Below are 24,134 nucleotides of genomic sequence, written 5' to 3'. Positions count from 1 at the left end.
GAACAGGTCCAAAACGGGGGGATGCTGTCGGGGGAGGAGGAAGTGACCACCCCTCTGGAAGGCGCTCGCGCCAACCATTGGGGGGGGGGGATAAAGTGTCAGCCCGAGTGCGGGTCTTTTGGGAGCGGGGTCCTTTTGGTCTTCTGGGGTCGGTCGATCTTGGGGCAGCGAGGAGGGCTCTGCCGGGGGACAAGGGTTTGCGGGGGACCCAGGCGACCTACTCGGTTCTATTCACATTAACCGGTCTCTTTTGCTGTCGGACCACTCGGAACGGCTCCGGGCCAACTGCCAAACCCCGATGACGTCCCTTGCCGAGGAGGAGGAGGAGTCGGCTGGGGTGCTGGCTCATGCAATTTTCAATCGGGAAAGGGTGGGAACCCCGGTGAGGACAAATTCTAATTCATCCACAGAGACTAGGAAGCAGAGACCATTTCTGGAACGACATGTCCTAAATACCCCCCGGGGGAGGGGACGGTGATGCCAGGTCCTACTTTCCTGTTTGTGTGAAGCAGCAGCTATTGCCATTTTGGCCCGCCAGCAGGGCCCTGAGCCAACGACAATCAATTTTGGGACTCCCGCAGTTTAGGACTCCGGGCAACCGCCCAGACGACCGGCATCTTGTCCCGGTTTCGGTCGCCGAGGGACGTAAACGGTGAGCCCAAACTCTGGCCCGGAACGGCCCGAGCCTCTCGCCACGGCGAAGGGGAAGCCGCTCTCCCTGTCTCTTCCCTAGTTCGCCTCCTAAAGCGGGCTCGGCTTCGCAGCCAGAACCGGCGCCTCATCCAGAAGGTTCCACTCCGGCTCACTCTGCTCCTGGTGTCTCTCTGAGGGGCGGTAAAAGGGGATCCCGGGGCGAGGGATAGAAGCGGTCATACGTCAGAGGCAAAACGCCAAAAGTACACATCGGCCTATCACCCCGTGGCAACCCCGGCCACTGGGGCTGGAGCTGATCGGTGCCGGAGCGCCACAAATGTCTCTCTGTGGCTATGGTGACGGTCCACTCTCTCCCTAATGCAGGGGGGAGAATCGGCCTTGATCAAGACCACGCTGTGTTTCTTTGCTTAAGCTCACAAAGGTTGAGTTGGGGGGGGGGGCGAGAGTGAGAGAGTGAATGTCTTCCCTGACCTATTAGCACCTTCCAACTTCCCCCTCCTTTAGCATTTGTTTATTGAATAATAATAATAACGGTATTGGTTAAGTGCTTACTCTAGCCAAGTCCTGTATTAAGCGCTGGGGTAAAGAAGCAGCGTGGCTTAGCGGAAAGAGCCCGGGCTTGGGAGTCGGGGGATGCGGGTTCCTGGCTCCGCCACTTCTCTGCTGTGTGACCTAAGGCAGGCCACTTCTCTGTGCCTCAGTTACCTCATCTGTTAAATGAGGATTAAGACTGAGCCCATGTGGGACAACCTGCTTACCTTCTATCTACCCCAGCGTTTAGAACAGTAAGCGCTTAACAAATACCATCATTATTACAAGATGATCGGGTCCCACGTGGGGCTCACAGTTCCCGTAGGAGTCTCCCTCTTGAATCCCCATGAGGCAAAGACGTGGAAACTGAGACACCGAGAAGCGACTCGCCCAAGGTCCCACTGGTAGGTGGCGGAGCCAGGATTAGAACCCAGATCCTCTACCTACCAGGCCCGCGCTCTTTCCTCTACGCCTCACGGCTCCTCGGCCATCGAACCCAGCTTCCAGCAGGTCGAGAAAACACCGCCGAGGCTGCTGTTTCCACCGACCCTCCTCCTCCGTGCCAGGATGCCCGGCCCGGGTGCGTTGGGTTTGTTCAGTCGCCCCGGCCCAAATATTTTCATCGGAATCTCTCTTCATCTTTACCTGTCCAGGGCGCCTTCCAAGTGTTCGTGCGACACATCAAAGTAGTAGTTGGTATGCTCTCCGCTGGTGAAGGCGTTGGAGCTCCCCGCGTGCTCGCTGAGGAACTGACTGTACTCGTTTTCTTTGGGATACTTCTTGGTTCCCAAAAACAGCATGTGCTCACAAAAATGGCTAAGGCCAGCAATATTTGGCGGATCTGACAATGATCCTGCAGAAGAGGAAAAAAAAACACATCCTCCCCGTTACAAGTCTCAGTAGATCCGGAGAAGAGGTTGCCGGATTAGACGGGTCCAACGACTGCCGTGCTAAGGGGCCTGAGCCACTGGGGTCCGTGGGACTGGACGGCCAGTACTCCAGGGCTCGTGAAGATGGGGTCTGTCCGCTCCGAAGGTGTTAAAGGACAGCGTCCAGCATGGGCCAACAGGAGCCTTTTCAATCGACCGATCGGTCAAATTTATTTAAATCTGTCCGCTCCAAAGGCGCTAGATGAGAGCGTCCAGGACGGGCCAACAGGAGCCTTTTCAATCAATCAATCAATTGTATTTAATTACACCTCCCCCAACCTCAGCCCCACAGCACTTACATTCCTATCCCTAATTTATTTATTCATATTAATATCTGCCTCCCCCTCTAGACCGTAAGCTCCTTGTGGGCAGGGAATCTGTCTACCGACTGTGTTGCAATGTACTCTCCCTAGCTCCTAGTACAGCGTTCTGCACACAGAAAGCACTCAATAAGTATGACTGATTTGAGCACTTATTGTGTGAAGAGCACAGTCCTAAGCCTCAGGAGACTCAATACGACAGATTCCGCAGACACAATCTCCGCTCACAAGGAGAGTGGATTCCACTGGCCAAGAAGGGCTCCGCTCTGAAACCGACTGCCCGGCGAACTGCTCCTCTACTGTACGCTGTCCTGCCATAGCACTGTCAGCAAAGAAAAAGCCAAAGTACCCAAAAATGTAAATACCTATATGGACATCAAGGGCTGCTGAGGATTTATCTGTGGTGGGGTCGCTGATGAGAATCGCTTTGATGCCATTTGCCAATTCTAGTCCCCGATACTCTCGTTTGTCCTCGGGCGACTTGATGATGTTGTTTACTATTCTCTTCACGGCCGAATGGTCCATTTTGCCGTAAGAATATCTCTGAAAACTGAAGGAAGATCGAGCGTTGGCCACGGGCCGCGTTTGAGACGGAGAGCGGAACGCGACCGCACCAACCGCTGTCAGTGGGGCGCGAAGCGTCTGCTGCAGGCTGCCGGGAGCCTTTCTACAGGAGTCGGGAGCCAACCCCTTTTCCCCACTAGCCACACACCCCTCGGGAATGCCGAAGTCACGGGACCGCAGGACTGGCAAGAGGAAAATCGGGGTGCTGAGGCAGGAGTTGGCCTGGTATTGAAGATCTTAATTAGCAGCTGGAGCACATACCGTGGGTGCCTGAAAGATGGGTAAGTGAGCAACACTGAGTCAGGTGAGTGATACTGGCCCATTATTCCAGGACCACATAACAACCAAACGTCAGTGACGTTTATCGAGTACTTGCTGCCGATCAATCAATCGATGGTATTTATGGAGCGCGTACTATGTACTGTACTAAGTCCCTAGGGGAGTACAACAGAATAAGAAGGTACGATCCCTGCCCTCGAGGAGCAGAGGCATTTAAAATTAAAATAAATTACAAATAGAGGAAGCGGCAGAGTGTCAGGACACGGTATTTGTTAAGTCCTTACTACGTGGCTAAGTGGTGGAGATGTTCTAAGGACTGGGGTAGGTACAGGTCGATAGGGTCGGACAAGTTCCCTGTCCCACATGTGACTCAAATGGAGGAGGGAGAGCGGGTACCGAATTAGCATTTTACAGGTGAGGAAACTGAGGCACAGAGAGTGACTTGCCCAAGGTGGCAGACAAGTGGGATTAGAACCCAACTCCTCTGACTCCCAGGCCCGTGCTCCTTCCACCAAGCCACACTGTTGCTCATTATGTAAGTAAGTGCTGTGGATGGGGGTGAGGAGACTATCCAAGGGATGGGGATGCCGCTTGGTGGGGAGATGAGGGTTCAGTCAGGGAAGGCTTCCTGGAGGAGAAGAGATTTCCATAGGGCTTTAAAGATGGGGAGAGTGGTGGTCGGTCGGATATGAAGCGGGGAGGGCGTTCCAGACAGGAGGGCGTGAGCAAGGAGCCAACGTGGAGAGGAGATCAAGGCATAGTGAGTAGGTTGGTTTTAGAGAAGCCAATTGTGTGGGCTGAGGTGAAGTGAGAGAGAGAAGTTAGGCCAGGTGGTGGGGAGAGAGCTGACTCGGTTCCTTAACGTCGACGCAGAGGAGTTTCTGTTTGACGTGGAGGTGGAGGGGCAACCTCTGGACGATGTGCAGTGGGGAGGTGTGAACGGAATCATTTTCCAGAAAAACCATCGGGGCAGCAGAGTGAAGAACGGACTGGAGAGAGAATGGACTCTTCTCCCCTTCAGAGCCCTACTGAAGGCTCACCTCCTCCATGAGGCCTTCCCAGACTCACCCCCCCTTTTCCTCAGCTCCACTCCCTTCCGCATCACATCGACTCGCTCCCTTTGCTCCTCCCCCCCTCCCCGTCCCAGAGCCCCTATGTATATATCTATAATTCTATTTATTTATATTGATGCCCGTTTACTTGTTTCGACATCAGTCTCCCCTCTTCTAGACTGTAAGCTCAGTCGGGGCAGGGATCGTCTCTCTTTATTGCTGAATTGTACTTTCCAAGCGCCCTGCACACAGCAGGCACTCAATAAATACAACTATAAATGAATGAGTCAGGGAGGTCAGGGATGAGGTCGGTGCAGTAGTTGAGACGTGACGTACCACGTATCAGTACGACGTCGCTGTGGATGTTACGGAGGGAGAATGGACAGGATGCGGAGAGTGGCTGGATATGCACGTTAAAGGGAGAAAGGAAAGAGGAGTCCTGGATAATGTCAAGGAGGGAGGTATTAAGCAGGTAGGAGACCAGAGAAAAAGCTCCCGCAACCCATAATAGGTTCAAAAATCGGTGCTCATGACTGGCCTGTAGTGTCCATCCTCCCGGGCTAGAAGAGCTGCCTGGGAGAAAGAGCCAGGCCCCTAAGACCCCTCCAAAACCTGCTCCTTTCACTTTGCTGCAGCTACGCTCTTTGAACTGAGAAATCTCCACCAACTTCTACGTGACCCTTTCCGGTCACTCAAGTTGCCCCAGGCGCAATCCGAGGAGCCTGCAGAAACTGGACACCTCCTCCTTTCTAAGGTTTGTTACAAGAACAAAGTGAAAATCCTGGCTTGCTCTTCTGCCGTAGTCATGCCCTCCTAGAAGACCGTGGGGGAAATTCACCCGAGGGGGCATGTACGGGTGAAAACAGTCTCAACTCCAACCCAACCTCCCAACACTCTCCCCTCCTTCCCCTACACACAAAAATCCTTCATTGTGCTGGTGTCTGCTGCCTCTAGTTTTACTTCTGACTTTTTTTTAACGGTATTTAAATACTTACTATGGACTATGGCACTGTACTAAGCGGGGTAGACATAAGATAATGAGTTTGGACACATTGGACACACCCTCTCCCAAATAGCGTTCACAGTCTTAATCTCCATTTTACTGATGAGGTAACTAAGGCACAGAAGGGAAGTGAGTTGCCCAAGGTCACACAGCAGACAAGTGGCAGAGTCAGGATTAGAAACCAGGTCCTCTGACTCCCCGGTCTGTGCTCTTTCCACCAGGCCATGCTGCTTCTCTTGTCTTACAAAGCTCCCCATCGCCCTACCCTCTCCCTCTGTTATACCCCCTTCCCCAGCCCACAGCACTTGTGCATATTTGTACGTATTTATTACTCTATTTTATTAATGATGTGTATATATCTATAATTCTATTTATCTATTTTGATGCTCCTGATGCCCGTCTACTTGTTCTGTTTTGCTGCCAGTCTCCCCCTTCTAGACCGTGAGCCCGTTGTTGGGTACGGATCGTCTCTGTTGCCGAACCGTACTTTCTAAGCGCTTAGTACAGTGCTCTGCACACAGTAAGCGCTCAATAAATACGACTGAATGAATCAAAGAGCAGCTCCTTTCTCGGTCGCTGGGTGTCAACGCTGGTATCTGGCAACCGACACCCAGTTTTCAAGGAGATACGGAGGGCCTTCTTTCGCGGCGGCCTTAAACTAGGTCCTCCATCCGTGCTTTCATTTTTCCGGTTTCGGCTCACCCCACAGCAGCCATCTGGGGAGCCTGCCGTCATCCGTCCTCTTCCCGCGTCCTTCCCGAAGCTGCTGTATGGAAGTCAGCATAGTTTCAAGGCAAGGATACCCGACTGCATTCCCGGATGAATCCGTCTCTGCTCCTGCTTGCCGTCTGACGGGGAAGACAGCCTGTCAGTGACAGCGGTGGAATCGTTCCAGGAGTCGGATGTGGTGCCTCGAAGGGAGGGGTTTGGGTCTCTCAGCCATAGAAGAGGTCGGAAAGCATCGTAAATCTCTAGACCTTCAGTCTGGACTATCCATCAGTGGTATTTATTGAGGGCCTACTGCGTGCAGAGCACCGTACTAAGCGTTTGGGAGAGTACTAAGCAGGGGAATTATCAGACGCGTTCCCTGCCCATCACGGGCTGAGTCTAGAGCTTAAAACTGCACTGCCATGGTCATCCGCTCTCACACCTCTTCTCTGACAGTCTCCCAGAGGATGCGCTGGCCTTCCTGATTTGATTTTCTATTTCCTTATCTAGGCCTTGGCCAGCCTGAAGCCTCGGGAACAAGACTCTGTGACCGGGATTAGCTCTGTGCTGCCAATACAGATTTTCCTTTAAAACAGGTAGTTTCCCTGACGCAGGCACGTGTATTACTTGGGTTTCCTTCCCCTTAGCCTCAGTTCGTAGCTCCTGCTGATGTGGTGAAGGGATCTGCGTGACGTCTTGCCTGGGGCGCGCAGCTATTTGCATGTGACGATTTGTGAATGGCGCCTCTAGAACATGGGATGGTGTTTGAGTTGGAAGAACTTCCCAGAGAAGTGGAAGATCCACTAATACTTCTCCCGCCTTCAAAGCTATACTGAAAGCACATCTCCTCCAAGAGGCCTTCCCTGACTCAGCCCTTCTCTCCTCTTCTCCCACTTCCTTCTGCGTCGCCCTGACTTGCTCTCTTTATTCATTCCCCCTTCCCAGCCCCACAGCTGGGACTTATTTATTTACATGAATGTCTGTCTCCCTGTCTAGATTGCAAGCTCATTATGGGCAGGGAATTTGTCTGTTAAATTGTTATACTATACTCTCCCAAGCGCTGAGTACAGTGCTCTGCACACAGGGGGCGTTCATTAAATACGAATGACTGACTAGTATCTGTATGCGGATCTTCTGTTGCATCCTCCAGAACGGTGGCATAAAATGAACTGAATCGAACTGAATCCACTATACGTTTTCTAGACTTTGTAAGCTCGTTGTGGAATGTGTCTGTCGACTCTGTTGTGGTGTACTCTCCCGAGCGCTTAGTACAGAGCTCGGCACATAGGAAGTGTTCAATAAATATCCCTGTCTAACCTCATTGGTGATGGGGAATAGATCAGACAGCCCGGTCACGGTCACTCACGCAGTAAAGTCCAAGAAATTTAAATAAACTGAGCGGGACAGCCGAAATCACTAAGCGAACTCCGGCGTCTAGTTGTGGTGACCACGTCAAATGCTTTCATAGAGTCAGAGAATATTTTACAGAGGTCTTGGGGCTGCACTTTCCGGTATCCGATGAGATGTAAAGATCACGTCCGCCTGTCAGGCTGTGGTCGGAAGCTACATTAGCATTCTGGAAGCATGCGTCCATGTCATCTTCACCGGCGATCTGCACAGGATGCCTCGGGCTGGCAACAGAGATCGATCAATAGCATCGAGCTCCTGGGGGCGGAAGAATGTACTGAGCGTCTGGAAGATTAAAGCGGAATCAGAAGACGGGATCCCTGCTCTCGAGGAGTTTACAGGATAGTGGGGGGAAAGGATATTTAGCTACAGATGAGAGGGTGATAGGTATATAAGACGTGTTCTGTGTTAACAGTCAAGGGAGTTATGAGAATACCAAGTGGCTTGGAAGGACAGAAGTGGTAACTGTGGGAAGGGGTGATTAGAAATTATTAAGAAGACCTCCAGGAGAAGTGACCTCAGAAGGATTTTGAAGATAGGGAGAGCTGTGGTCTGCCAGATACTCAAGGGGGAAGGCACGCGGGAGAGGTCGACAGCGGGAAAGATGGAGTGGCTTCGCTTGAAAGGACCAGAGTGCAAACGGGGTGGAGTAGGAGAGAAGGGATAAGTAGGAAGGAAAGAGCTGATTGAGATTCTTCGCTAGCTGCTGCGCTATCTTCTTTAACTTTTCTTCCTGACGGCGACATCTTTGAAATGTAGCGTGGCTCTGGGGAAGCAGTGTGGCTCAGTGGAAAAAGCCTGGGCTTCGGAGTCAGAGGTCATGAGTTTGACTCCCGGCTCTGCCACTTGTCAGCTGTGTGACTGTGAGCAAGTCACTTGACTTCTCTGTGCCTCAGTTACCTCATCTGTAAAATGGGGATTAACTGTGTGCCTCACGTGGGACGACCTGATTACCCTGTATCTCCCCCAGCGCTTAGAACAGTGCTCTGCACATAGTAAGCGCTTAACAAATACCAACATTATTATTAACATGATTAAATCCCGTAGCACCTCCTCAGTGTTCCGAAGGTTGAGGACGTGCTCGTATAAGCGACGAGCAAGTTGTCAAGTGCTCAGAGATCTCAGCAGGCCAACCGCGCTCTGCCATCTTTCACCATTTTGACTACCAGGGTGACTTTGAGATTTGGGACGGGCGCCACATTTTTGAATACTGGAAGGTTTTCTCCGTTTAGCAGGGCCTCGCTTTCCGTAGAGCAAGGTGCGCCGAGGAGAATGCTGAGATGCTGTAGGGGCATCGCGGCTGGGTGTCGGGAAAGTCGGGTGATCCTCCCAGCACCGTCTGGCCGCCGGATGACCTTGAGCGGAGAAGCAGCGTGGCTTCGTGGATAGAGCGCGGGCCCCAGAGTCAGCACGACCTGGGCTCTAATCCCAAGCTCTGCCGCATGTCTGCTGGGTGACCTTGGACAAGTCATTTCACTTCTCTGGGCTTCGGCTTTTGCTCGTGCCCACCCCTGCGCTTAGTACGGTGCCTGGCACATAGTAATCGCTGAACAAACACCACAATTATTATGATTACACAGTACGTGCATAGTAAAGGAAGCAGCATGGCCTATCAGACAGAGTACAGGCGCGGGTGTCAGAAGGAGCTGGATTATAATCCCAGCTCTGCCACCCATCAGCTGTGGGACCTTGTTCAAGTCACTTCTCCGTGCCTGTAAAATGGGGATTAAGACTGTGAGCCCTATGGGGGACAGGGACTGTGTCCGACCTGATCAGCTTGTATCTACTCCAGCACTTAGTAGAGTATCTGGCACACAGTAAGCACCTAACAAATACCATAAGATGGAGAAATGCCCATTGATTATTCGTCCCGGAGACGGCAGGTGATGTATTTTGGCGAAGAGCTCCTTACAGACGTCATTCTCCGGGAGCCTGACATTTAACAGTGGCTTGGCGGTCACTTTCCAATGTCCCTGGCGGGAAGTCGGTGGGAATTTGGAGTGGGTCAGATTACAGCCCATCCAGCCCTCTGTCCGACTTTTGGTTGTCGGGAGGCTCCTCTCTCTGAGATCCCTCTGCCCCAACGCCATAAAGTCTACGAGAGACCACCGTTTTGATCCGAGGGCATCCGGAATGTTTCCCCTCTGCCGGCAGAACAAAGACGGTGTCGGATCCAATCGCCCGGCAGAAGAAGGCCGTGCTTATTTAGTTTGTTTTGAGAAGTAGCGTGGCCTAGTGATAGAGCGTGGGCCTGGGAGTATGGAGGACCCGGGTTCTAATGCCGGCCCCGTCACTTGTCTGCTGTGGGACCTTGGGCACGTCGCTTTATTCCTCTGGCCCTCGGTTCCCTCATCTGTATAATGGGGACTGAGACTGTGAGCCCCATGTGGGAAAGGCACTCTGTCCAATCCAATTATCTTGTGTCTACCCCAGAGCTTAGTAAAGTGTTTGGCATATAGTAAGCACCTAGTAGATACCAAAATTATGATTATTTCGTCTTCCCATCTCAATTAAATGGACCAACGAACCCAAGTGGCAGTCATCCCAAAGCTATAACCAAGCTATCCAAGGCTAGGGCTTTAACAGATACCTGATCCTACTCCAAAGGCAATCAGAACTGCCCCAATTCCAGCTCTTCTAGTCCTGGGACAGCTGCACCCTCGAAAATCAGGAAATGCACACCTCCCACTCCATCACCCACGTGCACTCCTCATTACCAATTACTCCCTAAGGAGGGGAATTCAGATGCTTCTCCCTCCTCCTCTCACCATTGGGAAATCGGACAAAATAGGGGGTTGGGCAGGTGATGGATGGGCTAGTACACTACTTCTGGGGCTCCAGCAATTTTCGCTTCAAGGACACAGCATGCTAACAAATCATCCGTCCAAACTGAATGACGAATCTTTATATTTACCGAATCCCTTTCCTGATGGCAGGCTAAGACATTATTCCTCAGAAGCTGAGAAAGGGATGAGGATGAGGAGAGCACGTTTGGGTCTGCTTTGCGTCTTCAAGAGAATTGCACTCGGCACTGGAGGCCAGGGAATCTGTCTCATTTTGTTACATTTTACTCCCGCAAGCGCCTAGGACAGCCCTCTGCATGGGGTAAGTGCTCAATAAAAATGATGGATTTGAGAAAGTTGGATTAAGACAGCCACTTCAGGGGAACAAGGATGCAGTTCAGCTGCTGAGGAAATCGCCTAGCTGAGCACGGATGATGCATTTTGAGCACAATAACCGTAATAATAACTGTGGTATTTGTCAAGTGCTTACCAAGGGACAAGTAATGTGGTAGGTACCAGATAATCACGTCAGATCCAGTCCCTGCCCCTCACAGGGCTCACAGTGGAACGGGGAGGGAGAGCAGGTACTGAATCCCCATTTTACAGATGAGAAAACTGAGGCACAGAGAAGTTGAGTGATTTGCCCAAGGTCACACAACAAGCAAGTGGTGGAGCCAGCACAGAATCTGGGTTCCCCGACTATTTCCACTAGACCATAACTGCTTCTCTTCCAATTTCAAATAACAATTTCGGAGGACCTTCGAGCTCCCTCCTTTCAGAGGAGAAAGGTGAGTATATATGAGGCCCGAGAGTTCGAGGACCAGGTTTCTAATCGCAGCTCCACTTTTTACCTGCCGTGTGATCTTGGACAAGTCGCTTAACTTCTCTGTGCCTCAGTTCCCTCATCTGCCGAAGGGGGATTCAATGCCTGTTCTCCCTCCTACCTTAACTACTTGGATTATGCTACTATTATACAGTACTTAGACTATGAGTCTTGCGCGAGATCTGATCTTATTTTTTTAATGACATTTGTTAAGCACTTACTAAGTGGCGGGGTAGACGCAAGCTTATCAAGTTGAACCTAATCCATATCCTACAAGGGCTTCTCCGTCTTAATTCCCATTTTACAGATGCAATAACTGAGGCATAGAGGAAGGAACGTGACTTGCCCAAGGTCACACAGCAGACAAGTAGCGGAGCCGGGATCAGAACCCAGGTCTGTCTTGGGTATCCACCCCAGTGCTTAGGACGGTATTTGGAACATAGTAAGAACAAATATCATAATAATTATGTGGGGATATCCCAAATTACACTTATCTGTAGAACCAATCTACTCCATGAGTGGGAATATCTGTGCTGAATTGGTTTGTCTAGCCAGTTGGCTGGGAAGGCTCGCCGAAGAATACTCCACTAGTATGCCCTTATCTTACAGTTAGTATAAAATGTTTCGATGCTTTCCTAGAGAAATGCACTTACGTCTAATAAATGCCACTTCAGAAGTAGCAGAAAAAGGTATTCGGGCCAAAAACGTCAGTAGGTTCACAGGACTGAGAGACGGCTTACTTGAAGGAAAGGTGAGGATGGAGAAGAGGGAAAAGTCTGTGAGATTACGCTTGGATCTGCACACTTTAGTCACCCCTCCCTCGGCCCCACAGCACTTAATGTCTGTCGTTTGTTTCATTCACTCAATTGTATTTATTGAATGCCGACTGCGTGCAAAGCACTGTTCTAAGCGCTTGGGAGAGTACAATAGAACAACAGACAGACACATTCCCTGCCCGCAACAGGTTCACTCCCCCTCTAGATTGTCAGCTGGTTGTGGGCAGGGAATGTGTCTCCCAACCCTGTTATACTGTAATAATAATAACTGTGGCATTGGTTAAGCACTTGCTATGTGCCAGGGACCGTACTAAGCGCCGGGGTAGATACAAGATAATCGGGTCAGACACAGCCCTGTCCCACATAGGGCTCTCGGCCTTAATCCCGATTTTAGAGAGGAGGTAACTGAGACACAGAGAAGTGAAGTGACTCGCCCAAGGTCACACAGCAGACAAGTGGCAGAGCTGGAATTAGAAACCAGGTCCCCTGACTCCCAAGCCCGTGCTCCTTCCCCTAGGCCATGCCGCTGTACTCTCCCAAGCGTTTATTACAGTGCTCTGCACCCAGTGGGGGTTCGATAAATACGACTGAAGGATTGAGGTTGGGAATTCGTCCCGGATCGGGCGGATGGATGTCCGAGAGAGCAATCTGTTGTTTCTAGACTGTGAGCCCGTTGCTGGGCAGGGACTGTCTCTCTTTATGGCTGAATTGTACTTTCCAAGCGCTTAGAAAAGTGCTCTGCACACAGTAAGCGCTCAATAGATATGACCGAATCAGAGACCGAATCCTGGCTGGAAATGGCATTACTCCCAACCGTGAGTTTTCACGTCGCACAGAGGAGAGGACATGAGAATGGGTTGGGAGGGGAGAGCCAAAGAAGGTGAAGAGCGAACTGATTTACGGTCTACGTCGCCGACTCCCCTCGGTGCCACCCTGGAGCCCCACCTCACGCCCGTCCTGCCCTCTGGCCCAGCACCAGTCGGTCGCTCGATCGTATTTCCTGGGCGCTTACTGGGTGCAGAGCACTGTTCTAAGCGCTTGGGAGAGGACAACAGCGTAACAGACACATTCCCTGCCCCCAAGTCTAGACTCCGCCTTCCACCCTGCCAGGCGGCAGAGCTCCATCACCGGTGGGGGGAGGAAAAGTGGAAAGGAGGGGGACACCCTGTTGTCCCTCTTGCCCACCCCGTTCCATGCCATCCAGGGGTCTGGCTTCTGCCTCAGCGGGAAGCAAGTTTGCACCAACAGCCCGTGGCCGTCCCCAAATTTAGACTTCTGGAAGGCTGCTAGAGGGGCAGCAGGTGGCCTCTAAGCTGCCAGGGGCCTAAAATTGCTCGTCCAGTCACACTACCCTCCTGCTCTTTCTGTTTATAGCTCTGGTATTTATCTTTGTCCGGGTCTTTTATGCTATTTTTGTCTTCTCTTTCGTTCCGTGCCTGTCCCCGCTCCCTTCCTTGTTCCTCGGTGAGTCTCCTGGGGGTCTAATTCTCATCCGGGTATTTTTTTCCGAGTGCTCTGCACCCATTAGGCTTTAAATAAATGGCACTGCAAACTTCTAGTTGCCATAGATACCGCCAGAGGTCGAGGATTTAACTTCTTTCTGCAATCTTGTATTCATTCAATCGTATTTACTGAGCGTTTACTGTGTGCGGAGCACTGTACTAAGCGTTTGGGAATCTCTCCATCATTCCACTACTGTGCTTCCTTTTCTAAAATCTACGATCATGCATTCAATCCTCAGAGTGTCTGCAGGATGACAGCTGTCCCGATTTTCAAAGCAATCCATGAGTGGCATTTATTGAATGCTTACGGAGTGCAGAGTGCTGTACTAAGCGCTCGGAAGAGTACAATACAACAGCGTTAGCAGACAGGTTCCCTGCCCACCTCAAGCTTACAGTCTAATAACGATGGTATTTGTTAAGCGCTTACTATGTGCCAAGCACTGTTCTAAGCCCTGGGATAGATACAAGGTAATGAGGTTGTCCCACGTAGGGCTCGCAGTCTCATCCCCATTTTACAGATGAGGTAACTGAGGCACAGAGAAGTGAAGCGACTTGCCCAAAGTCACACAGCTGACAAGGGGCGGAGCCGGGAATAAAACCCACGTCCTCTGACTCCCAAGCCCGGGCTCCTGCCACTGAGCCACACTGCCTGGAGAAACATTATTAGAAATCCTGTAGCTCCATCCAGAGTGCTGCCTTTTTAAGATCGAAAACTCTGCAAATTACACATTTTGAGTCTTGAATTCCTTCTTTCATTCATCCAATTCAACTGCATTTATTGAACACTTACTGCGTGCAAAGCACTGTTTTAAGCACTTGGGAGCGTTCCATATAAGATTAGGTTACCATATAATATAATAATAACCAGGCACGGTCCCTGCCCGCAACAGAGTTTACAGTCTAGAGGACGAGCTTACCATAAAGATGGCCTGTATTCCCACCAAGAATGTTGGCAAAAGAACAGTTTTTGCTCCAGGCACTACGAGGGAAATGCCCACTTCCAGGAGGGCGATGAGAGGTCGCTTTCTCCCTGGAAGTTTTTATGAAAAAATGATGAGGAGAAGCCAGGTGGCCTAGTGGATTGAGACAGGCCTGGGAGTCATAGGGACCTGGGTTCTAATCCCGCCTCTGCCGCTGGTCTGCTGTGTGACTGTCTTCTCGGGGCCTCAGTTCCCTCGTCAGTCAAATGGGGACGAAGACTGTGAGCCCCCTGTGGAGCACTGACTGTGCCCAACCTTGTACCTAACCCCAGCGCTTAGGACAGTGCCTGGCACATATAGTAAGCGCTTAACAAAATCCATTACAAAAGGGGACCGATACCCCCTTCAGCCTCCCTGGCCACAGCAGAGCTCCCGCCCGGCCCAACTTCTCTTTCACTCATTCATTCAATCGCATCTATTGGGCGCTTACTGCGTGCAAAGCACTACACTAAGCGCTTGGGGGAGTCCGCTATAACAATAAACAGACCCATTCCCATTCCCAATTTATCTAAAGCGATCAGATGTGAAATTGCGGGATCCTGTGCCAAGGAGTCACAAACAGAGCTGCCAACGAGCCATAAACCAATTCATTCAAACTGTGGAAATTGCTCAACAGCACACAGGAGGACAAGCCTGGTTTTTTCCGGGCGAGATCCAATGCCGGCCACGCCCAGAACCGTGGTGCTTTTTTGGTCCTTCCCCTGACGGTGGATCTCCATCCCCACCCTGCGCCAGACTTCCCGAAATTAAAAAACACACCAAAAAACCAAGAAACCCGACATCTCTTTCAAATGCTCTTACTTCCGAGCACAGGCCGGCATCCTGGGAGCCCCTAGAAAATCCTACCGCTGTCCCTGCCTCCCCGCTCCGAACAGGGATCTGCACAGCTTACCTTCCCTAAGCCTTCCGAGAGGAATGGATCGCCGCTGTTCCCGTGATGCGCCTCCCTTACCTCGCTGGGCACGAGCCACTGGGTTTTTATGCCCTTCCGCAGTCGCCTGACCACGGCTCGGTGACTCAGTTACCCCTGTTAGCTAATCAACAACGAAGCCATCTCTGATAACTTCTTCTTGTTTCCCGCAGGATTCTTCCGACACCTAGTACGAGGCCTGCCCGCGCGTGGCTTGGGTACCAAATTCCCGGAGGTGGGCATGGCTGAGGATCGGCAGCTACTGCGGTCAAAGGCGTCACCACACAGGAGCCCCTGCCCCAGAGCTGGCCAAGGAGAACCAACAAACCGCAGAGAAGACGGGGGTGGACGACAGTCGGCCTGCCGGTCGAGGGTGAGAATGCTGGCCACGATGATGCCCCTGGCCTATGGCGAGGGGTTACCGGTGCCTACGTAGCTGTTATATTGCTATATTGGACACTCCCAAGCACTCAGTACAGTACTCTGCACACAGGAAGCGCTCAATAAATACCGCTGACTGACTGAAGCCTTGTAGACGTCAGAAGCCAAAAAAGAGACACAGCACGGCCTAGGGGAGAGAGCACGGGCCGGGAGTCAGAAGGCCGGGGGTTCTAATTCCGGTTCCGCCACTTTGCTGCTGGGAAAGTCACTTCACTTCTCTAGGCCTCAGTTCCTTCATCTGGAAAATGGGGAGTAAAGCTGTGAACCCATGCGGGACACGAGCGGTGTCCAACCTGATTAGCCTGTTTCTACCCCAGTGCCTGGCATCTAGTAAGCGTTTAAATACCATTTTTTTTTTAAATGATGTTCCACTCTGCCTCATCTACGCACTTTGGGCATTACCTGCCGCACCCTCAACCCCACGGCACTTATGTAGATATCTACAAATTACATATTATAAATTATTAGATTAACGTCTGTCTTCCCCTCTAGACCGTAAACTTGCTGTGGTTAGGGAACATATCGACCAATTCTGTTGTATCGTATTCTCCCGAGCGCTTAGTACAGTGCTCTGCACCTAGCCAGTGCTCAGTAAATGCAACTGCTGGATTGATGCTGGGAAGGATGTGCTGGTGAATATGTGTTTCCCCCAGACAGAATCCATTTTTGAGCTCAATTAGCAGCGATCACCAGGAACTGCGGGAGCGAACGCGTTCACTATGGTATTCTGGCTGGCGAAGTGTATCTTTGGCCCCGACCCAAAAGCCCCTCCAGGGAACTGCACGTCGGCAGTTCTTCCTGACTGAATTCCAGGCTTTTCCCCAGATCCCACCCCCCGCCCATAATCCTAGAGGACCTCAAAATGGCTCCCAAAGTCTAAAAGGAGGCTGGAAGTGGGGGTAAAGGGATCAAGGAAGCACCTCCCGAATAGCCAACGGGGAGACATTATGGCCTAGTAGAAAAAGCCGGGCTTCCGAGTCGGAGGACCTTAGCTTAGTACAGCGTTCTGCACACAGTAAGCGCTGACTAAAAACGATCGACCGACTAAGGTTGAACTGGGTTCTAATCCCAGCTCTGCCATCTGCTTGCTGGGTGACCATGGGCAAGTCACTTCACTTAGTCTCCTCATCTGGAAAACGGGGTAGAAATACCTGTTCTCCCTCCTCCTCCTCAGAGTGTGAGTTCCTTGTGGGTCCGGCTGGGCCTGACCTGATTCGCTTGCATCTACCCCACCCCCTGGTACAATTCTTGGCCCAAAGTAAGGGCTTAAATGCCACAGTTTTCATTAGGAGCCGGGCAGAGCGGCAATCCCTCAGTGATAATCTAACACGGTAAACGCTCAATAAACACCACCGATTTATTAGCTGGTGTGGGAAATGTTTTTCGGCCATCCTGGGTAACTCCGCCCAAGTCACTGTTGAAGCTAAAATTGGGAAAGTTTTGTATTTGAACTCTAGACCCTAAGCTCCTTGTAGGGAGGGAATGTGTTTTGCCGGGTTTGTTGTATTGCACTCTCCCAAGCACTTAGTAGAGTGCTTTGCACACAAAAAGCGCTCAGTAAGTACCCCTGATTGCACCCACCGTCAGCACCTTTCTTTAAGAGTATTTGATAAGTGCTCACTATCAGAGTCAAACACTGTTCTCGGCTCTGGGGTAGATGCGAGTGAACTGGGTTGGACGCTATCCCTGTCCTCACAATCTAAGTGGGAGCTCACAATCTAAGTGGGAGAGAGAAGAGGAGAACTGAGGCACAGAGAAGTTAAGTGATTTGCCCAAGGTCACACCGCAAGCATTCGGCAGAGGCGGGTTTAGAACCCAGGTCCTCAGCCTCTCCAGCCCGCGCTCTTTCCACTAGGCCACGCTGCTACTTACGTGCACGTCTGTATATATATGTATATAATTTTCTTTGACTGCCCTTAGAAATTATGTATCATACAGTGCTCTCCGCAAAATAGCCATTCAGTAAATTACCACTGCCCGAATAATCTGTGTTTATGCCGCTGCAACACCAATTGGGAATCTTTTCAAACAAGCACGGCTTTACCCTCTCTATACACGCTCGGCCGGTATCTTCCGAACGTCAACCTGCTTCCGCAAGACTGAAAATACTATTAGAGTGCAATTTGAAATAAATAAATAAATAAAAACCAATTACCTTCCCAAAATAGCTTCGGTCTACCAAGGCTGGCTAGATTTAGCTCTGTAGCAGACAGAATTCCCTTGGGCCTTGCCTTAGCCATATTCCAAGCTCTTACTCTGGTGCTCTGCAAGCAGTTAGCGCTCAATAAATACGATTAATTCATTGCTCCTTCCGGACAGAGGCGCACCGTCGGAGATTTCCGACCGAAGAGCCTCAACCACCAACCGGGGCCGTTACCGTTGTTGCATTGTACTCTCCCGTGCTCTTCGTACAGTGCTCTAAACAGGGTAAGTGCTCAATAAATACGACTGAATGAATATAGAGTGTGACCCTGCAAACGGACTATTATTGTGAAGTTCTCCATCTCCGGAAATTTTGAGCAATATCTGCACCTGGGAAGCCGCGATCTAATAACCGATCCCATTGCCTGACAGTCAAACACTTCTTTCAAAGGCCCCGGCATTATCAGGGAAATATCTGGAGACTGGAAGAATTGAGCTTCAATCAATGGCATTTATTGAGCGCCTTACTCTTGTGCAGTATGGACTTGGAGGCATCCCCTTCTACACGTTAGAAGGGCAGGGAACGTGTCTGTTGATTATTGTACTGTATTCTCCCAAGCGCAGTAAGCACTCAGTATATGTGATTGAATGAATGCATAATAATGGTATTTATTAAATGCTTACTATGTTTCAGGCACCGTCCTAGGCGCTGGGAAAGATACAAGTTAATCGGGTCCCTTTCCCATATGGCGCTCACAGTGTAATGGAGTGAGAACAGGCAGTGAATCCCCAATTTCCAGATGAGAAAAGTGAGGCAGGGAGAAGTTAAGTCACTTGCCCAAGGTCACACAGCAGGAAGTTAGCAGAGTGGATTTAGAACTCAGGTCCTCTGACCCCTAGGCCCGTGTTCTTATACAATTCAAAAAAGTTGGTAGGAGGGACGCCATCATCCCTTCCCTCATGGAATTTACAGACTGGAGGTGGAGACTGAATACCCTATTTGGGGTCTGTCCCCCTATTGACCCTCCTCTCACCCCCACAGAACTTCTGTCCTTATAATAATAATAATTACGGTAACTATTAAGCGCTTAAGATGTGCCAATCACTGTTCTAAGCGCTGCTGCTTTCCCTATTTAAACACCTGTCTTCTGAGTAGGATGTGGTATCAAAATAGAGGGGTGTACTTAGAAATCTACAAAAGAAGGCCTCGTAAAGCTGACAAAGAATTGAAGATAAAAAGTAAGAGAGTTCGGGGCTTTTCATTCACCCAGTTCTATCTGGTGAAAAATCAAGGATTCCAAGATCAATGAAACAGCTGCATGGCATTTCTTTCACATCACACTAGCATGCCCGATCATTCTGGGGTTCTGTACTCAAAGGGTAGTACAGTGCTCTTCACACAGTGAGTGCTCAATAAACACGATTAATTAACTGCCATCCTCTAACCAAAAGACAACTCTATTATAATTTCTACTCCATCTGCATCCGGTAACATCAGAATTTCCTAATCAGTGAGAGAACCTGCGTTCTAATCCCAACTCCGCCACTCGTCTGTTGTGTGACTTTGGGCAAGTCCCTTCATTTTTCTGTGCCTCAGGTTCCTCATCTGCAAAATGGCGATTCAATACCTGTTTTCCTACTTAGACTGTGAGCCACATGAGGGACCTGAATATCTTATACCTACCCCAGTGCTTAGTACAGTGCTTGGCACATAGTAAACACAACAGATAACAATGTCAAGGCAAACCATCTCATAGTTCGTCCAAAATAGAAACAGTATCTATGCTATTTAGCAAGCATAGTAGATAGTAAATGCTTAACAACTACATTATTATTATTATTATCTGCAAGATTAATGAAATCCAATTAAAAAGCCACCGACGCTCTCTCTCAGACGCTCTCTCTCAAAAACCTCTTTAAGAAAAAGGAGCCTGCTCATTACCCTACCCTTTGAGTCTTACACCCGACTGTACAAAAAGGGATCTTTTTTCTCCAAGATCTGACACAGCAGGGGAATCTCACTCCTGGAATCTCTTCTCATGCCCATCATCTAAATTCCTTGTGAGGCCTATAAATAACCCTAGCAAAGAACAATATCTACACATAGGCAAGCATTAAAGCAAGCAAATCAGTATCAAAAGGAATAAATGTAGCAGAAAGGGTCACGCTTAATAACAACAATAATAATAATAATTATAGCATTTAAGCGCTTACTATGTGCCAGGCACTGTCCTAAGCACTGGGATGGATACCCGCAAATCAGGTTAGACGTGGACCCTGACCTATGTGGGGCTCACAGTCTCAATCTCCATTTTACAGATGAGGTACCTGAGGCCCAGAAAAGCAAAGTGACTGGCCCGAGGTCACACGGCAGACAGATTAGAACCCATGACCTTCTGACTCCCAGGCCCATGCTCTGTCCACTATGCCTGACTGGATGGTGTAACTACTACTTATCAGGGCCCATAATTGTCTTTAAAAATAAATGTGACACAGTCAATATTGGGAAGGAGAGCATTTTTCTGTGGAACTGCCAGATGTCAAAACTCGCACGACCAACACCCCTTTCAACAGCGACTCCCTCGAGTGTGAACATGGCAAAGTAAACAAGCCCTCTCGAACAACAAAAAACGGCACCACACCCAAACTCCCAACTAGGGAGTCCTAGACTTGGACCCACCTTCTTCCGAAATCTCCCAAATGGCCTAGATCATACGCCCTACTGGGCTCTTCACTCTAAATCAACTCCTCACACAAATAACAAGAACAATCCCATATACAATCAACAGAAGATGGGCAACAGACCTCCCAGTGATCTTTACGCAGAGAGCTGGTCTAAAATGAATCGACTCCCTTTGGAATTCCCTTTCTCCTTCCGCACAGAGATGTCAAGGGGGATGTGACAATCCCTACTACCGGAGGTTAAAACGACTCCCAGCTACATGTCAGTTGGCAGGAAGGAGACGTGAGGGGAGATAGTTCCGGGGAAGCCTGGTGTTTAATTTTCTTGAAAAGGGAAGATAGAGAAGTATTGGCTTTAGGCCAGGCTGAGTCAGAGAGGACCTGGGGTCGTTTGACGTTTTCAACTGACTTGAGGGAAATGCAGACAAGTTCCTCCTCCGGGCCGGGGGAGGCCGAACCTAGATTCTTTACTGGCTCCTAATCCGCTTGGAGATCCAGAATGGAGGCTGCCATCCAGGATCATTCCAACAGAGGATGTGGGGAGATGGGGCGGGAGGTTGGGTGGCCATTTTTGACCATCACCGGTGAGCAGGTCAGTCAACTGGTCAACAAGTATCTGCTGAACCGTCGGAGATTATATTGTACTATACTGACTAAAAGATTTTTAAACTGAAAAGGTGGGAGGACTGTGGGTATTCTCGACGGGACAGTCATCATCCCTGCCCAGAGAGGTTGCCCAATCTCCTGCAGAATTTAAAGGTATTCATTAGGCAAGGCGGCTCGAAAATGGAGTGGGCGAGGGATCGTTAATTCTAATTGGGGTGGGTCAACGATAACCCATCCTTACTCTCTGCTGTCAACACAATCTAACTACTGCAAAGCTCTGCTAGTCATTCCTACCAATCCCACTGGCTGATTTAACTAAGCAGCGGACGAGGTCACCGACGTTAGCGTTCGGCCCTGGGACCCTCTGGTCAGCAAACCGAGCTAGTCCCCTGAATGGGTGGATACCCAAAGTCTTGGGTATCTTGGTCTTGGCGGTGGTAGGCTTTGACAGGTACACGGGCTGAGGTAGCCAGTGGCTACCTGTGGCTCAGCATCACCTCAGCAGGTGGGGTGACCCTGAAGGCAATTATTTAGCTCCTTTGCCAGTGATCTGGATGACAGAACTGAGGGTGAGCTCATCAGGGATGTTTAATTGGGTGGAGCTGCTAACATTTCAGAAGGAGCATCTCCTTGCCATCGGCTTTAAAGCCCTCCTTCACCTTGCCCCCTCCTACCTCATCTCGCTGCACACGTGGCTTCTCTAAGGCTAACCTTCTCACCGTATCTCGATCTCATCTATCTCGCTGCCGACCTCTCTCCCACGTCCTGCCTCTGGCCTGGAACGCCCTCCCTCCTCAAATCCGACAACGACTCTTCCCAACTTCAAAGCCTTATTGAAGGCGCATCTCCTCCAAGAGGACTTTCCTGACTAAGGCCCCCTTTCCTCTTCTCCCACTCCTTTTTGCTCTGTCCTGACTTGCTCCCTTTATTCATCCCCTCCCAGCCCCACAGCACTTACATACATATCTCTAATTTTAGGGATATTCATGTCTGTCAACCCCTCTAGACTGTACGCTCATTGTGGGCAGGGAACGTGTCTTTTAGACTGGTATACTGTACTCTCCCCATTGCTTAGCAAACTCTGCACACTGTAAGTGCTCAATAAATACAATCGATTGGCGGACTGAAGCATGACCAGTACGAACAGCTAAGGCCTGGGAGTCAGAAGACCTGGGTTCTAACCGAACCCCTCCGTTTGCCTGCTGTGTGACCCTGGGCGAGTCTCTTCAATTTTCTGGGCCACAGTTTCCTCATTTGGAAAATGAGGATTCCCTACCCGTTCTCTCTCCTACTTAGACTGTGAGCCCTATATGGCATAGGAACTGTGGCCAACCTGATTAAATTGTATAAAACCCAGCGCTTAGGACAGTGCTTGACACATGATAAGCGCTTAACACAATAATAATGACAACAACAATAATAACAATAACAGCCTTGAAATTTAAAGGGGCTTCAATAAATTAGAAAAATGGCCTCTACGACATAAGGACATTCGGTAAGGACAAAATGAAACTCCTGACAGAGCAGGTCCATCTGGCTCTGGCACCACCTCGAGCTCCTCACCATAATCCTACCCCCTCCTGCCACAGTTCTTTTTCGCCTGGACCTCAACAGGGGAAGCAGCGTGGCTCACTGGGTAGAGCCCAGGCCTGGGAGTCAGAGGGATCTGGGTTCTAATTGTGACTCCACCACTTGTCTGCTGTGTGATCCTGGGCAGGTCACTTCACTTCTCTGGGCCTCAGTTACCTCGTCTGTAAAACGGGGATTAAAACTGTGAGCTCCATGAGGGGATTAGCTTGTATCTACCCCACAGCTTAATAGAGTGCCTCACACATAGTAAGCGCTTAACAAGTATAATTTAAAAAAAGAAACAAAAACTGGCAAGCCGTAAGACCCAGGGGTGGCAGAAGGAAAAGACAGAGGCATCACAAAACCCAAGAGCTCTAGGAAAGGCAACATCATCTCGGCGATAGCCAGGGCATCCCCCAGGCCCCACATCCTTAGCCCTCCCCCAAACTGACACATCCAAAGAAGCTGCCAATATCTTGCCAATATCTGATTTTATCTTGAACCTGTGTGTGTCTGCCTGAGGGGCTTCACCAGCTCATCACCAACCAGCTCCTTGATGCTGTGGGGGAAGAAGAGCGACATGTTCCCTATTCTTCGTGAGACTGCCAACGAATGCAGGTGACAGGACAAACCGAAACCCACCTACGGGTGGAGAACAAACGGAAGAGAACGCTAAAGACGGCAAGTGCTAAGCCTCCGGGCTAAGCAGCTGAAAAGAGCGATGCGCTTAGGGTTTCGGCCCCATTTGCGAACGCTTTCATGGAGGAATGGTTTTTGTGGCACCCCAGTAATAATGATAACGATGGTATTTGTTAAGGGCTTACTATGTGCCAAGCACTGTCTACGCGCTGAGGTAGATACAAGGTAATCAGGTTGTCCCACATAGGGCTCACAATCTTAATCCCCCATGAGGGAGGGAACTGAGGCACAGAGAAGTGAACTGACTGGCCCAAGGTCACATAGCTGACAAGTGGCAGAGCGGGGATTAGAACCCACGATCTCTGACTCCCAAGCCCGGGCTCTTTCTACTAAGCCAGGCTGCTTCTCAAGGAAGGGAGAGATGACAGACAAAGATGATCTACTGAGGTCCTTTCCCACTGGTTAATTCTCTGAAAATTTCAGACCCTTCCTCCCCAACTTCCGCTCTCTTCACCTGACCATTCACCTCAGACGAACCCCTCACTTGGCTACGATCCTATCTTCTCAGAGAGGAGACCGAGAAAGTCTCCAAAGTCTTTCGCCCGGTTTAAAATGCTCCCTTAGTCCCTTGAAGAACTTGCACTGCGGCACGCATCGGCGGTCTGGTGCCATGAGCAGGCAGAGAATGGCTTCTTTGGACAGGACATGGCAAGCAAATACGGACAGCCCCACGACGCTGGAAGAACATTTCTTAATAGTCCTGTCGCGACTTAGGCTAAGTTCATCGTGTAAACATGCACGGTGGTAAACCTGTCTGCTTCAACAGTCTCTCTC

At 50.2% G+C, this 24,134-nt stretch overlaps 1 protein-coding gene across 3 annotated transcripts in view; it reads right to left on the bottom strand.

The window, feature by feature from the left end:
* The window catches only part of IDE (insulin degrading enzyme), an 89,860-nt gene that overhangs the window by 53,467 nt on the left and 12,259 nt on the right, over positions 1 to 24,134 (bottom strand). For all 3 annotated transcript variants that reach the window (XM_029059371.2, XM_007666085.3, XM_039911475.1), the window contains exons 2-3: positions 2,800 to 2,984; positions 1,831 to 2,038 (exon numbers count right to left, since the gene is read on the bottom strand). In XM_029059371.2, the coding sequence (XP_028915204.1) occupies positions 1,831 to 2,038; positions 2,800 to 2,959 (368 nt within the window). In that variant the 5' untranslated portion in view covers positions 2,960 to 2,984. The remainder of the gene's footprint in view (positions 1 to 1,830; positions 2,039 to 2,799; positions 2,985 to 24,134) is intronic.

The sequence above is a fragment of the Ornithorhynchus anatinus genome, chromosome 3 (genome assembly GCF_004115215.2).
Source record: "Ornithorhynchus anatinus isolate Pmale09 chromosome 3, mOrnAna1.pri.v4, whole genome shotgun sequence".
In the NCBI taxonomy this organism is placed as follows: domain Eukaryota; kingdom Metazoa; phylum Chordata; class Mammalia; order Monotremata; family Ornithorhynchidae; genus Ornithorhynchus; species Ornithorhynchus anatinus.
Note: the sequence above shows the minus strand (reverse complement) of the source record. Positions and strands in the feature narration are given on the sequence as shown.